This window comes from Mya arenaria, chromosome 17, assembly GCF_026914265.1.
Source record: "Mya arenaria isolate MELC-2E11 chromosome 17, ASM2691426v1".
NCBI classification, from domain to species: domain Eukaryota; kingdom Metazoa; phylum Mollusca; class Bivalvia; order Myida; family Myidae; genus Mya; species Mya arenaria.
In genome coordinates, this window is record NC_069138.1 from 11,769,430 (window position 1) to 11,785,072 (window position 15,643).

General features: G+C 35.3%; 1 protein-coding gene across 4 annotated transcripts; it reads right to left on the reverse strand.

Annotated features, from left to right (window-relative positions):
* Window positions 1-2,115: 2,115 nt before the first annotated feature.
* LOC128224754 (uncharacterized) lies at window positions 2,116-14,750 on the reverse strand. 4 transcript variants are annotated; one of them, XM_052934770.1, is made up of 4 exons: window positions 14,696-14,750; window positions 14,155-14,256; window positions 12,571-12,674; window positions 2,116-4,781 (listed from the first exon to the last, which is right to left on the reverse strand). In XM_052934770.1, the coding sequence occupies exon 4, from the start codon at window positions 4,776-4,778 to the stop codon at window positions 2,703-2,705; it is 2,076 nt and encodes a 691-aa protein (XP_052790730.1). In that variant the 5' UTR covers window positions 4,779-4,781; window positions 12,571-12,674; window positions 14,155-14,256; window positions 14,696-14,750; the 3' UTR covers window positions 2,116-2,702. The 4 variants fall into 4 exon arrangements, with proteins under 4 accessions (XP_052790730.1, XP_052790732.1, XP_052790729.1 ...); XM_052934772.1 differs by lacking the exon at window positions 14,696-14,750 and adding an exon at window positions 14,584-14,657; XM_052934769.1 differs by lacking the exon at window positions 14,696-14,750 and adding an exon at window positions 14,454-14,578.
* Between the last annotated feature and the right edge of the window lie 893 nt (window positions 14,751-15,643).

Sequence of the window (15,643 nt, forward strand, 5' to 3'; positions counted from 1 at the left end):
TTTGATGCCTAGAATCGTTGTCCATTCCGATTGGCTATCGAGGACAAATATGTTTCACTTGTTTTATAAAAACTATTAGGCTTTATAACAGTGTTCATCTTCTCCATCATCAAAAATGTCCTCCTACTCTGTTCGTTTTGTTCATATCTTATGAAGAATTATCTAAATGCATGGACCTTCATTGATGGTGTGTATGTAATCATGTCATGTGTGGGGTGGCTGCGTCCGTGCGTGCGTGTATGTGTCCTTGTGCGTCCGTGTGTGTTTGTGTCCGTGCGTTAGTGAATGCTTCCGTGGAAACGTATTTGCGTTAATACTTCCGTGTCAAGGTCCGTGCTGGCTTGTGTTTATGTGCGTTTGTGCTCGTTTGCGTGTGTATGCATGTGTTTTGCGCGTGACTTTCATGGCATTCCTAAGGTATCGAAGCTTGCCGTAAAAAAACCCACCTTCTTGCACATCTCAAATTATCAGTTTGTAGAAAGTTTACGTAGAAAATTCATTTTTGTATATTTCTCAAAGGAACGTGTGCAACTTATATAAATCACTTCAAAGTCAAATAGTTTATCTGAAATTACTTTTAACGATTATTTATTTTCAATTTTAATCAAAAGTCTTGCATATTAATTCTCCAATGCGCTTTATTTAAACGATTATTTCATTAACCATTCAATAAAAGAAAGTGACGTGTTTCGCATGACTCAACTTTCATCGGGTGTATTAGACGGAATTTTCTAGCACTAGCCACAAAAATGATGTTTTTAAAAAAAAATATACTCGCCCAGCCTCACCACCACGCCTCGAACACTCTATTGTATATGCTTATAAAGCTTAAGTTTTTTTTCGGTCTTTCGGTATTAGGATGCAGCCTTGCCTGGTATCCGACCCTACTCATTGAGCTCCAAATGTATGGTTCCCAGCCACGAAAAATGCTGTAAACCATCGGCCAAAGGTTGTATTTGCAGAAGTTTGAAACCACCAGTAACGTGTTCCTCCATGGGAAAATGATCATCCATCCTTAAACAGACGGCGTTGTTGGGCCATGTAATAAATTTATCGATCTTTTTTCAGCCATTTCTTTTAGCTATAAGTAATCACTATTTGAACATATGATACCTTAAATATTTAATACCTATATCTCTGTGAATACAGGTTAGTTTCAATTTTATGAAATGCAAGTAGCTATTTTCTATCTTAATCATTGTTGGACCCCATGTATATATGCAAATCTAGACACTCGAATTGACACTAGACACGCCATTGGCTTTGTACGAGCTAGCCTGCTACCCATAGCCACCAACCAAGGACGTCCAAATTTACTGTTTTTGCCCTTATTGGAAAACAAATGTAATAAAATGCGAAAAATGCAACAATTTGAATTATAACATTTTCCTGAGAGAGTACCTCCCAAACCCACATATCAGCATTTCAAACCATTTAATTGTCGGTTCTGAAACAGCTGCGAATGTCAAAAGGTTGTTAGTATCACTCCCTCTTAACTACCTAGTACCCCCTTGTTTTACTGCGTAAATGATTTGATCTAACATGGGAGGCAGGTTGATCAATTAAGAGTTCTGTATTTCAACAAACTTCGAGAGTGAGATTGCTTTATCGCCTTTTTTATTTGAACAGACACCGGACATAAGATGGTCTATTTTGCGTTCTTTTAAGACAAAACAGCTTGTTTGTATCTTTGTACATGATTTAACATATATTTTCAAATACATGCTTATTTCGTTTTATTTTAAATTTAACTCATTTCAAAATGCTTACAGCAGTTAGATTCTTGAAATTCCCTCTTAAATCCATATTCGAATCTCCTTCCTTAAGCATACGCAATCGCCCAGTGGTGTTCAAACTGCTCGAACGTACGTACACTATATAGCTAGGAAAATTAATTATCATGATTATGCTTATTCTTTGAGCAGTATAGGCCCTGCTTTTCGTTTGAATCCGTTTCGACACATTATTTATATAGTATTACATTTAATGTCTCAATATGATGTTCTTTTATAGAAAGTGAATAAAATTTGTTTAAATAAAAACATATTTATAGAAACCAAATCAAAAGTTTAAAACAAAAATAAAGCATTGTTTTCTTATTTTTATTGACACTTTCGTTAATTAACAGAGTTTTAGTAGTTATTGAGAATAAAAATAGTTTCACTTGAATTTGAATTTGTTTTAAACTTAGAAATAACAAGCAACGCAGACGAAAATTGAGATTTTCTTAAAAGTAAAAGGTTTTTCATCTAAATGTATTTAGAGTCTATATTGAATAAGTTTGTGTTTTTTTTTTCAATATAATCACAAGTCAAAATAAACTCATTTATATGTATATAAATGTTAGGACAAGTCAAACAATAAACCCACATGTTTGTATATTAAATGTAAGGACAAGTCAATTCATAACGAATAATATTATACCAGTTTAAAGTTTGTCTGTAAATTCGTATTCTTTAACTTTAAATGTCCAGTCCGAAACTGAGAAAATAACTATCGATGAAATATCGTTTACAATGATTATTGTTACAATGTCACCAAGTGCATACATGTATCATACATTACTGCAATACTTGTCGAAATGTCATATGGTTTACTTCAGACACTTCTCACAATGTAATAGATATATCCACCACTTAAATGTAAAATGGATTATCCAAGTTGCCACGTTAGGGTGATACGCTGTGTGCTTCTGGTTTTCCTCATAACTGCTGAAGGAGTCTCATGATATGCCACCTGGCTGCATTATTGTAAGGAAAGAACTCAATGAATTTTCTGTAGCATGCCAATGCCACAAAATACCAGTTCTCCAGTTCATAGCAATGACCAAGTACATGAAGGGCCGTATCTATATGCCCACACCCTCGACTTTCAACACAAACGTAATTGGATAGCTTCTGTAGTGCTTCTAGGCGTCTCTCTTCTTCTCCCAGTTGTCTGTATGTGAGATACTGCAGGTAGAACATGAATGGTCTGGAGTCAATCACTATAAGGTCCATCCATTCTTCAAACAGATTTCTTCTGTGGTGAAAATCTTCAGGACGAATCGTTCTATACATCTCGTATACTAGGAACTTAGGTACACAGCATATTTCAAACGAATTAAAAAGAACGGAGCAAGCAACATGCCGTTTTATAACTTCCAAAGCAGGCAGCTCATAAACCTTTTGTTGAAACCTCTCAGTAAACGTATGTCCCGACCTTCCTGAACACGGATTAAACTGCCACACATCGGCATGCAGCAGCGCCTCCGTGTAGGCCAACACCAGCTTAGCCCTCTCATACTGACCACTGCAGTACATCATGGATGCCAACTTTAATCTGCTGGAGGTGAGATCTGAGTCCAGGTAGGCCTTGTACAGGCGGTAAACGTATGTTGGTATTGGATTGTTCAGGCGAAGACACGTAGATGCTGTCATGGAGGCAAGATATTGGTATAGCCATTTTGCAATATGTTGTAATTCTGTCCATATTTCGGATTCATAAAGAATATCCCGAACTATTATAATCAAGTTCCTTGTTGTCATAATGTCATTCATTCCAGTTGTAAAGCTCAAATAATTATCGAATAGTATGTCTATAGTTGCTTCAAAGTAGAACATCGTAGTATTCAATATGTTCTGACATCTTGTACTGACTGTTCTGCATCTGTCACCGAACCTCTCTCCTATCTGGTCCATTTCCATTTTGGTGACAAAGTCCATGATGTTGTCTATCATGTCAGATAGTTTTGCTGACAGGAGAGGAAACTCCCATTTTCTCACTTTTCCCACAAATAGGTCCACTCCCGAGATCGTGTAATGTGGACAGTACCGATGTTTGAACCAACGTTGAAGAGTATTCAGGCAGTTTATAGCACACTGCATCATGTTATGTTCTTGCCAGATTTCTGGAGGATTTGTCTCAAGGGTGAACAATAGAGCGGTTTTGAAATGAAACGTGCTCAGTCTGTCACCTACTAACGGTTTGAAAAAAGTCTTTCGTAAGATTTTTAGAAATGTGTAAACCTGTATTTGCAAAATATTGAGATCAAACATGAGCAGTCTTTCAATCAGTGACGTAGAGAATCTCCATTCAAGGTTTGACTGATCACTCTCTGCGTGTCCCTGTGGGACGAGGAATGTTTCACACTGACGTGCCTTTGTGAGTATTTCTGGTCTCGGCCAGTGACCAGGCTTTGGTCTCGTAAATAGAAAATTGCATTCAAACAGCAGTCCACTGTATCTTAACGCGAAAATCATATCAACATGTTTGGTAGTACTTCTTGATGGTCCTTGTTTTATAATTTGACGACCAGATAAGTGTACCATTAAAATATCAATCCAATCGTTTCTCCTCAGTACCCTGTTGTCCATGTCTTTTTCCACACCCATCATTGCTGGCACCATATCCAGTGTTTCAGGCATAGGGCATTCTTTTTTTAGTATCTGCAGACAACAGTGCTGGGGTGGAGAATGTTCGTTCTTTATTATCAGAAAAATTCTCTTCCCTGGCTCCCAGTCTGCCCAGTCCGTTATCACACGATGATCGTCCATGCATAGAATACAATCTACGTCTGAGTTCATGCCCAAAGTTGATGTCCCTTCCGATTGACTACCGAAAATAAACGAGGTATAATTATTATCATGTTGTATAACGTTGACTTCACAATTCGTCTTCTCTATCTCCAGGACTGTCTTCCTCCTCCGTGCGACCATCTGTCTGGTCACGCCGATATCCATCATAACTCTGGACAGTCTTAGGGACATCACTTGTTGGCCTTCAGGGTCACGGTCCATGGTCTGAAAACGGAAAATACAGCCCTTTAAAAAAATGAAACAAATTGTAAACAATGGTTTCGATTTATACATGATATTGATTATATATTTGCAATTTTATAATTTTGATAAAAAACAAAGAACCACAATACGACATTGTGGCAGACAATTGTGCCGCAGTTTTTTCAAGCAGTTTTCTTTTATACCAAAATATACTTGCTTGTGTGCATGCGTGTGTGTGTGTGTGTGTGTGTGTGTGTGTGTGTGTGTGTGTGTGTGTGTGTTTTCAATTTCTTATTATAGTCAAACAGTCTTGCATCACATGGCAAACGATCAGGACTTAACAAAACATCATATATATTTCTTAATAATCGTTTTGAATTAAACAACTAAAAAGACAAGTCCAGGTTCATTTTTGCATTAGCTTGCAGCTGGAGATCGTGAGTGGTTTGCATCAACTTACAGCTGGAGATCGTGAGTGGTTTGCATCAGCTTGCAGCTGGAGATCGTGAGTGGTTTGTATCAACTTACAGCTGGAGATCGTGAGTGGTTTGCATCAGCTTGCAGTTGGAGATCGTGAGTGATTTGCATCAGGTTGTATCTGGAGATCGTGAGTTATTTGCATCAGCCTACAGCTGGAGACCGTGAGTGATTTGTATGAGCTTGCAGCCGAAGATCGTGAGTGCATTGCATTAGCTTGCAGCTAGAGATCGTGAGTGATTTGCATAAGCTTGTATCTGAAGATCGTGAGTGATTTGCATTAGCTTGCATCTGGAGATCGTGAGTTATTTGCATCAGCCTACAGCTGGAGATCGTGAGTGATTTGCATCCGCTTGCAGCTGGAGATCGTGAGTGATTTGCATGAGCTTACAGCTTAAGATCGTGAGTGATTTGTATCAGCTTACAGCTTGAGATCGTGAGTGATTTTCATCGGCTTAAAGCCGTAGATCGTGAGTGATTTGTATCAGCTTGTATCTGGAGATCGTGAGTGATTTGCATCGTCTTACATCTGGAGATCGTGAGTGATTGGCATCGGCTTACAGCTGGAGCTATTGAGAGATTTCCATCGTCTTACAGCTGTAGCTCGTGAGTGATTTGCATCAGCTTATAGCTGGAGATCGTGAGTGATTTACATCGGCTTACAGCTGAAGCTCTTGAGTGATATGCATCGGCTTACCGCTGGACCTCGTGAGTGATTCGCATTAGCTTACCGCTGGAGATCCTGAGTGATTTGCATCGGCTTACAGCTGGAGCTCGTGAGTATTTTGCATTAGCTTACAGCTGGATATTGTGAGTGATTTGCATCGGCCTTAAGCTGGATTTTACAGATGGATATTGTGAGTGATTTGCATCGGCTTACAGCTGGCGCTCGTGATTGATTTGCATCGGCTTACAGATGGAGCTCTTGAGTGATTTGCATCGGCTTACAGATGGACATTGTGAGTGATTTGTACCGGCTTTAAGCTGGAGTTCGTGATTGATTTCTCAGCTTACAGATGGATATTGTAAGTGATTTGCATCGGCTTACAGCTGGAGATCGTAAGTGATTTGCATCAGCTAACCGCTGGAGATCGTGAGTGATTTGCATCGGCCTACAGCTGCAGCTTGTGAGTGATTTGTATCAGCTTACAGCTGGAGATCGTGAGTGATTGGCATCAGCTTACAGCTGGATATTGTGAGTGATTTGCATCGGTTTACAGCTGGAGCTCGTGATTGATTTCTCAGCTTACAGTGTGATAAGTATCGGCTTACAGCTGGAGATCGAGAGTGATAAGTATCGGCTTACAGCTGGAGGTCATGAGTGGTGATTTGCATCAGCTTACCAGACTAAAGCTTTGATAAAATTACCAAATTACCAAACTTAGCTAATGATCTACTAATCAAACTAAGCTACTGATCCATTTATCAAACTTACTAAATGATCTCCTTAATAAATTAAGCTAATGACCTACTAACAAAACTAAAGAAATGATTAACAAAACAAACAAACATAATGATCTACTTACCAAACTAAGCTAATGATCGACTAACCAAACTAAGGTAGTGATCTATTAAACAAACTAAGGTAGTGATCAACTAACTGAACTAATCTAATGATCTACTAACCAAACTAAGGCAATGATCTACTGAACAAACTAACCTAATGATCTACTAACCGAACTAAGGCAATGATCTACGTACCAAACTAAGGAAGTAATCTACTAACCAAACTAAGGTAATGATCAACTAACCAAGCTATAGTAGAGATCTATTATCCAACCTAAGGTAGTGATCAATCAACCAAACAATGGTAGTGATCTACTAACCAAACTAAGATAGTGATCTACTTACCAAACTAAGATAGTGATCTACTTACCAAACTAAGGTAGTGATCTACTCACCAAACTAAGGTAGTGATCTACTAACCAAATAAGGTTGTGATCTACTAACCAAACTAAGGTAGTGATCAACTAACCAAGCTATAGTAGAGATCTATTATCCAACCTAAGGTAGTGATCTATCAACCAAACAATGGTAGTGATCTACTAACCAAACTAAGATAGTGATCTACTTACCAAACTAAGATAGTGATCTACTTACCAAACTAAGGTAGTGATCTACTCACCAAACTAAGCTAATGATCTACTAACCAATATAATGTACTGAACTATTAACCAAACTAAGGTAGTGATCTATTAACCAAACTAAGGTAGTGATCTATTAACCAAACTACGGTAGTGATCTATTAACCAAACTAAGGTAGTGATCTATTAACCAAACTAAGCTGATCATCTGTTAACCAAACTAAGGTTCTGATCTATTAACGAAACTAAGGTAGTGATCTATTAACCAAACTAATGTAGTGATCTACTAACCAAGCTAAGCTAGTGATATAATAACCAAACTAATGTAGTGATCTATTAATCAAACTAAGGTGGTATCTACTAACCAAGCTAAGGTAATGATCTACTAACCAAACTAAGCTAATGATCCACTTACCAAACTTACCTTATGATCTCCTTACCAATTTAAGCTAATGACCTACTAACCAAACTCAGCTAATGGTCAACTAACCAAACTAACATAATGATCTACTTACCAAACTAAGCTAATGATCTAATAACACAACTAAGGTAGTGATCAACTAGCTAAACTAAGGTAGTGATCAACTAACCAAGCTAAGGTAATGACCTACTAACCAAACTAAGGTAGTGATCTACTAACCACATTAAGGTAATGATCTAATAACCAAACTAAGGTAGTGATCAACTAGCTAAATTAAGGTAGTGATCAACTAACCAAGCTAAGGTAATGACCTACTAACCAAGCTAAGGTAATGATCTATTAACCGAACTAAGGTAGTGATCCAATAACCAAATTAAGGTAGTGATCTACTAACCAAATTAAGGTTATGATCTAATAACCAAACTTAGGTAGTGATCAACTAGCTAAACTAAGGTAGTGATCAACTAACCAAGCTAAGGTAATGACCTACTAACCAAACTAAGGTAATGATCTACAAACCAAACTAAGGTAATGATCTACTAACCAAACTAAGGTAATGATCTACTAACCAAGCTAAGGTAATGATCTACTAACCAAGCTAAGGTAATGATCTACTAACCAAACTAAGGTAATGATCTACTAACCAAACTAAGGTAATGATCTACTAACCAAGCTAAGGTAATGATCTACTAACCAAGCTAAGGTAGTGACCAACTAACCAAGCTAAGGTAATGACCTACTAACCAAGCTAAGGTAATGATCTATTAACCGAACTAAGGTAGTGATCTAATAACCAAATTAAGGTAGTGATCTACTAACCAAATTAAGGTTATGATCTAATAACCAAACTTAGGTAGTGATCAACTAGCTAAACTAAGGTAGTGATCAACTAACCAAGCTAAGGTAATGACCTACTAACCAAGCTAAGGTAATGACCTACTAACCAAGCTAAGGTAATGATCTAATAACCAAACTAAGGTAATGATCTACTAACCAAATTAAGGTAGTGATCTAATAACCAAATTAAGGTAGTGATCTAATAACCCAATTTTGGTAGTGATCTACTAACCAAATTAAGGTAATGATCTACTAACCAAACTAAGGTAGTGATCTACTAACCAAATTAAGGTAGTGATCTAATAACTAAATTAAGGTAGTGATCTACTAACCCAATTAAGGTAGTGATCTACTAACCACACTAAGGTAATGATCTACTAACCAAATTAAGGTAGTGATCTACTAACCAAACTAAGGTAGTGATCTACTAACCAAACTAAGGTAGTGATCTACTAACCAAACTAAGGTAGTTATCTACGAACCAAACTAAGGTAGTGATCTATTAATCAAACAACGGTAGTGATCTATTAACCAAACTAAGGTATTGATATATTAACCAAACTAAGGTAGTGATCTTTTAACAAAAGTAAGCTAGTGATATAATAACCCAATTAAGGTAGTGATCTACTAACCACACTAAGGTAATGATCTACTAACCAAATTAAGGTAGTGATCTACTAACCAAACTAAGGTAGTGATCTACTAACCAAACTAAGGTAGTGATCTACTAACCAAACTAAGGTAGTTATCTACGAACCAAACTAAGGTAGTGATCTATTAATCAAACAACGGTAATGATCTACTAACCAAGCTAAGGTAGTGATCAACTAACCAAGCTAAGGTAATGACCTACTAACCAAGCTAAGGTAATGATCTATTAACCGAACTAAGGTAGTGATCTAATAACCAAATTAAGCTAATTATTAACTAACCAAACTAACATAATGATCTATTTACCATACTAAGCTTATGATATTCTGACAAAACTAAGCTAATTATTAACTAACCAAACTAACACAATGATCTATTTACCATACTAAGCTTATGATATTCTGACAAAACTAAGCTAATTATTAACTAACCAAACTAAGGTACTGATCTATTAACGAAACTAAGGTAGTGATCTTTTAACAAAAGTAAGCTAGTGATATAATAACCAAACTAAGGTAGTGATCTATTAATCAAACTAAAGTAGTATATACTAACCAAATGATCTACTAATCAAACGAAGCTAATGATCAACTAACCAAACTAACATAATGATCTATTTACCAAACTAAGCTTATGATATTCTGACAAAACTAAGCTAATGATATTCCAACAAAACTAAGCTAATTATTAACTAACCAAACTAACATAATGATCTATTTACCATACTAAGCTTATGATATTCTGACAAAACTAAGCTAATTATTAACTAACCAAACTAACATAATGATCTATTTACCATACTAAGCTTATGATATTCTGACAAAACTAAGCTAATTATTAACTAACCAAACTAACATAATGATCTATTTACCATACTAAGCTTATGATATTCTGACAAAACTAAGCTAATTATTAACTAACCAAACTAACACAATGATCTATTTACCATACTAAGCTTATGATATTCTGACAAAACTAAGCTAATTATTAACTAACCAAACTAACATAATGATCTATTTACCATACTAAGCTTATGATATTCTGACAAAACTAAGCTAATTATTAACTAACCAAACTAACATAATGGTCTATTTACCATACTAAGCTTATGATATTCTGACAAAACTAAGCTAATTATTAACTAACCAAACTTACCTTATGATCTATTTACCATACTAAGGTAATGATCCACTAACCAAACTAAGCTAATGATCAACTAACCAAACTAACATAATTATCTATTTACCAAAGTAAGTTAATGATATTCTTACCAAAATAAGCTGATGATGAGCTAACCAAACTAAGATAATGGTCAACTAACCAAACTTACCTTATGATCTATTTACCATACTAAGGTAATGATCTACTAACCAAATTAAGCTAATGATCATCTATCCAAACTAAGCTCATGGTCCACTTACCAAACTTACTTACTGTTCTACTTACCAAACTAACATACTGATCTACTTACCAAACTAAGCTAATGATCTACTAACCAAACAAGGTTTATGATCCAGTTACTTAGCGGAAGCTGATGATAAAATCTAAATTTAATCTTATACTTTACTTATATTTTTTTGCAAAGCATTATGTCCTCGAAGATCTAAAATCATTTCCTTTAGAAATGGCTCAATTATTTAATGATGCGACATAATTGTGTTTATAAAAGAATGTAGTTTTCAAAAACATTTCCTTAAAAATATCTGCCCGTTTTTTAGTCAGTTTTAGAACATGTAACGATTTTACCCATAGCGTGTTGATTTTTTAAAACATTTGCAGTTTTAATCTCTAATTGAACTTATTGACATTTTTTTTTCCATATTACTCACAATCAATACACTTAGCTTTGTAGTTGATTAAGCTATAAGGCGAATTATCACAGAATCAAACTGGACTTCGATTAAGACGTTTCGTTACGGTAAGTGTGACAGTTAGTATTTGTTTCTAATAACGAATTTAAAGTTGTTAGTGTGTATTGTAATAACAAGTTTTAAGATGTGTCAAGATTTTAATGTTTTTTGCAACTGTTTTCTTAATTGATGATATCAAAGCGAATAGGAAACACGAAGGTTATCTTTTATGGATGATTAATCTTTGAATATTTTTTTAAAACTGAATTAAAATAATTTGGCACAAACACGACATTACCTTGCCAACAATGTTTTCCGATCATTAAAATCAATCCCTGTTATAAACTTTAAACGATGAGAAAATAACAACTATTGATTTTCTCAAAATCAGTTATGAGCTTTACATGTAATGGGTGGAGACGATAGGTATTGAATCATCATCTGCTATGTTCAACCAAAGGTTTGAATTTGACAGGTTATGAATAAAGATTATTTGTTTTGAATCATCACGCAAATGTGCGTGTTAAATGCCAATTTAATGAACTATTGATGAAATATAATATTAAATATATCTAAACAATCAATGTGATTATTTGTAACATGAATATGAATTAATACAGATATAAACATTTTTTTATTTTTAAAAATCGAAATATTTTTATATGTGCAGAAAAAAGGGTTTCTTTTAAATGCACTGCGTTTAGAACCAGTCAATCCAGCACGTTAGCCTATTTGTATATACACATTTCAGGACGATACAATCCAGTCTGTTTATATATTCCTAAGGACGAATTAATCCTGGAGGTTTATCTAGTATTTCTGTTTCCTTACCTGAACACTGAAGTAACTGAAGTCGACAATGAATGTGTTAATCAAACATTACATATTTCCGAATGCCAAAGGTGATTGAGCCAATATGAATAATCTTATAAATAAACCTTGTTACATGGGTTATCCCCATTAGTAGTTCTTTTTGTTCCAAATACAGTAGGATGAACGAGCGTAATGTTATCCATTTTTTATTTTTATTTTTTTGGAAACATCACATTCTTACATTTCCATTGATATATGGTGAATAGACCAATGTGCTGGCGAAGTAAATCCTTTCTTTTAATTGCTCATACCACAACATTACGGCCGCAAGTGTTCAGCAATTATTAAGGAAGGCTAGAAATTAAGTTACATTTCTTACGACACAAAAAACTTTGTCCGAGAGTAAACAAATTCAATAACGAAAACGCATAGAAATGTGAGGGGTGTTGTAGGATGGAAACAAATCTCTAGCAGCAATGTGACGCCTAACATGACGAGGTATTTTCTTCTGACTTCGAAAAAGAAAATTGCAGAAGACGCTCAAGTGACTGACTCTTGTGTGTATTCTAGCTTGTACAATCTAGCTGATACACACAGTTGGCAGAACTCTACAGAAGCTTTATGCCATTTTTATATATTTTGTGAAGTTTCATTAAATTAGAGCAACAAGTCCGTACCGTGATTTTATCTGAACCCCGCACCTCTTTCTTCGGGAAAAGCCGGGTCTATAATCCGAGAAGAAGCAGTTCTTGTTGAAGTCCGTATTGCCCAGCCATGCATCCTGAAAGTATTACAGCACATACGTGACATAACGTCCTATAATCCTTATGTATGGTATGTGTTGCATAAAACATCATTTTTTGAACTAAAGTGCAAACATCTGCAATCTTATTTTTTGTAAGCAGCATTATAAAACTGGTTTCCATGGAATTTCACAAAAATAGTCTCGTTTCATGACAAGAAATAAAAAAGTGGCAAAACGTTTAATCTGTGAGAGTGCAGCTTTAAAGGTCAGCACACAATAAGGTTACGTAACTCAATATTATCCTAAATAAATAATATAGGCCTTGACTTAACAGGTTTGGTTAAAGTTGTTGGGCAACTTTGGGTATAAACTCAGACCTCAAATACTGTACATTCAATGGCATTCTATTTTAACACAGTAATCATCACGCAATTAGGCTACATAAATTCATATTAACCATTGATACAAATTATAGTACTTGTATGTCTTTTTAATTTTATTGCTTTTGAAAGATACATACTATATTCGTTCTCTTTCGGGCTGGCCGGAAGGGGGATATGTAACCAAATTTTGTATTTAGGAATAGTTTATGAAGACCACACTGAAAATGCATTCCGGGCGCCAAGGCTAAATGTTATTGAAAAATAATAGAAAAATACAACAGTTAAAACTATATCTCTCAACAAAGGCTGAAGTGTATCTGCAAATCATTAAAAAGCTGGTTTCGTTGCCTTGCGGCGTTTTTTGTTTATTTTCTTTTCTAATTGTGACCTTCTTTAATTGCGTTTGACATGCACATATTACATCTGTAATTTCATTTCGAAGACAAAGAAGCATTTAGTCGAGCGCTGTTGGTTCTGTTCATCTTTGATTTTATACCCGACACCACTTAGCCAGTATAACATTTCATTTATACCACTGCTACAGCAGTGCGCTCGGTTAGCATTGAAAATATGATTTGCCAAATCAAAAAAACATAATAGCACACATTTATACATACTATCACAATGGCACAGGATTTATTCAGCGTAAAAAATTGAAATCCTTCCGCACCAAGGGAAAAAAGAGTTTCTACATACCATTGCTACATGACAGGGTTCAATCAGCCCCAACTAGCCGGAATACGAATAAACCCATACAACATTTGCAACGCTGCGCTGATTTATCAATTAAACTTTAACTTCGCACTACCAAGCCAATATATAAAGAAAGCCCACAGACCACTGCAGAACGCTTGCTAAGCGTAGAAACTATGAGCTGCTCAGCGAAGCCGAAATAAGAACAATCAACTTCAGTGCAATAGAACAGCGTTCATCCAGCTGTAACCGAAACCAACTAAGTAAATACCTTCATTCACACGTCCCACGTTTACAGAACAGTTTCCGTTCACAGAAGAAACTGTCATTCCGATTAACCCAGCCAATATAAGAATACACATGCACCGCTGCAATAGAACAGTGGCCGTTCACAGAAGAAATTGTAATACCAATCAACCCATATAGGAAAACAGACGTACCAAGGGTACAGCACAATGTTTGTTCACCGTTCAAGTTGTACCCGTTCGCGCTCTGCACAACCTCCCCAACAGGACAATTCCTGCGGTTGGATATATCACGCTCTGGAAATATGGAAACAATGATGAATAGCATAGATTTCAAAGATAAAACAATATACTGACCCGATCTCAATAGAAAATTATATAAAATCGTTAAATATGCACAAATAAATGCTGTTGTTGTTTTTACAAAGTGATACACCATTACTATATACTTATACCCTCGATTGAATTCGACAAATGTAACAGGTTGTACCCACGTAATTTATACTTTCATCAGTTGAGTAGTTCCATGTTGTTAAATATACTTAAAATAATTGACAAAATCAAACAAACAAACGCAATCAAACACACTAAGTCATGAATGTTTAAATTTAAATCTTGCCATACAAAATAAATGGCATTGGTAGAAGACAACCCGCTGGCTTTATATTAAGAATTATACCACTTCATAAGCCAATTAAAACAAATTGTAATTAAGTTTAATATGATAACCCCTTACAAGATTCCTCCTTTTGAAATGCGACAACGCGTTCGTATTGTCATTCAGGGTATATAATTATATTTATTAATTCATTCGTTCATCCATTCATTCAGTTTTATATACCAATAAGTATCGTGTTTTGGAATACACGGACCCAGAAAACGTTTATAGATCGTTTAGAGAACTCATTGTTTTATGACAAGATAAAATTTCGCGTGAATGTAATATTTATCATAATTATCTCATTACAATGCAAATTTCGCACAAACATATACTATACCTTGTCTTGATAATTTTATAATTATTGTTCGTGAGAAAAACACATTAATAACCAAGTCGACTTACATTATATGAAATGCCCATTGTGTACTCTGAATAATTTAAATATCTGTATGAATCGTACCAGCGCAATCATTATGATCGTTTATGTTGGCCTAATATTAAACTGATCCGAGACGAAACCTTTAATATAATAATCGGGCTCGTTACAAGTATATAATAGAATAAACATATCTTGTATCATGAATTTCAACATTGAAGATCGTAGTGTACAGTTAAAGGAATATGACGTAAATCCTATTGTTATGAGATAATAATCCGAGTGGTATATTACCCGCCTCTTACCAAGTGTATGCTTGGATCTAGGCCTGACCAAAGCACATTCTCATGACCTCTTAAAGTGAAGCCCAGGTTTGTTCAAAGATTGATCGCATTTGTTCTTGCGTTTAAGCGATTCTTGGTCATTTGCCCACTAGCCCTCCGGCGTTCATACAGCATGAATAAGAACTCGAAAAAAGCCATTAATATTTTTATTTACATTGCAAATAATTATTTATTCAGATTAAACAAGTAGCATTTTCCTCTGCAATTCAGCATTTGTTCTTTAATAAGCGTTATCAAAAAAACACACGATGGTATAAAAGAATAGTTGATTTTTTTAACGTCGTATAACTTTAAATAGCGTCG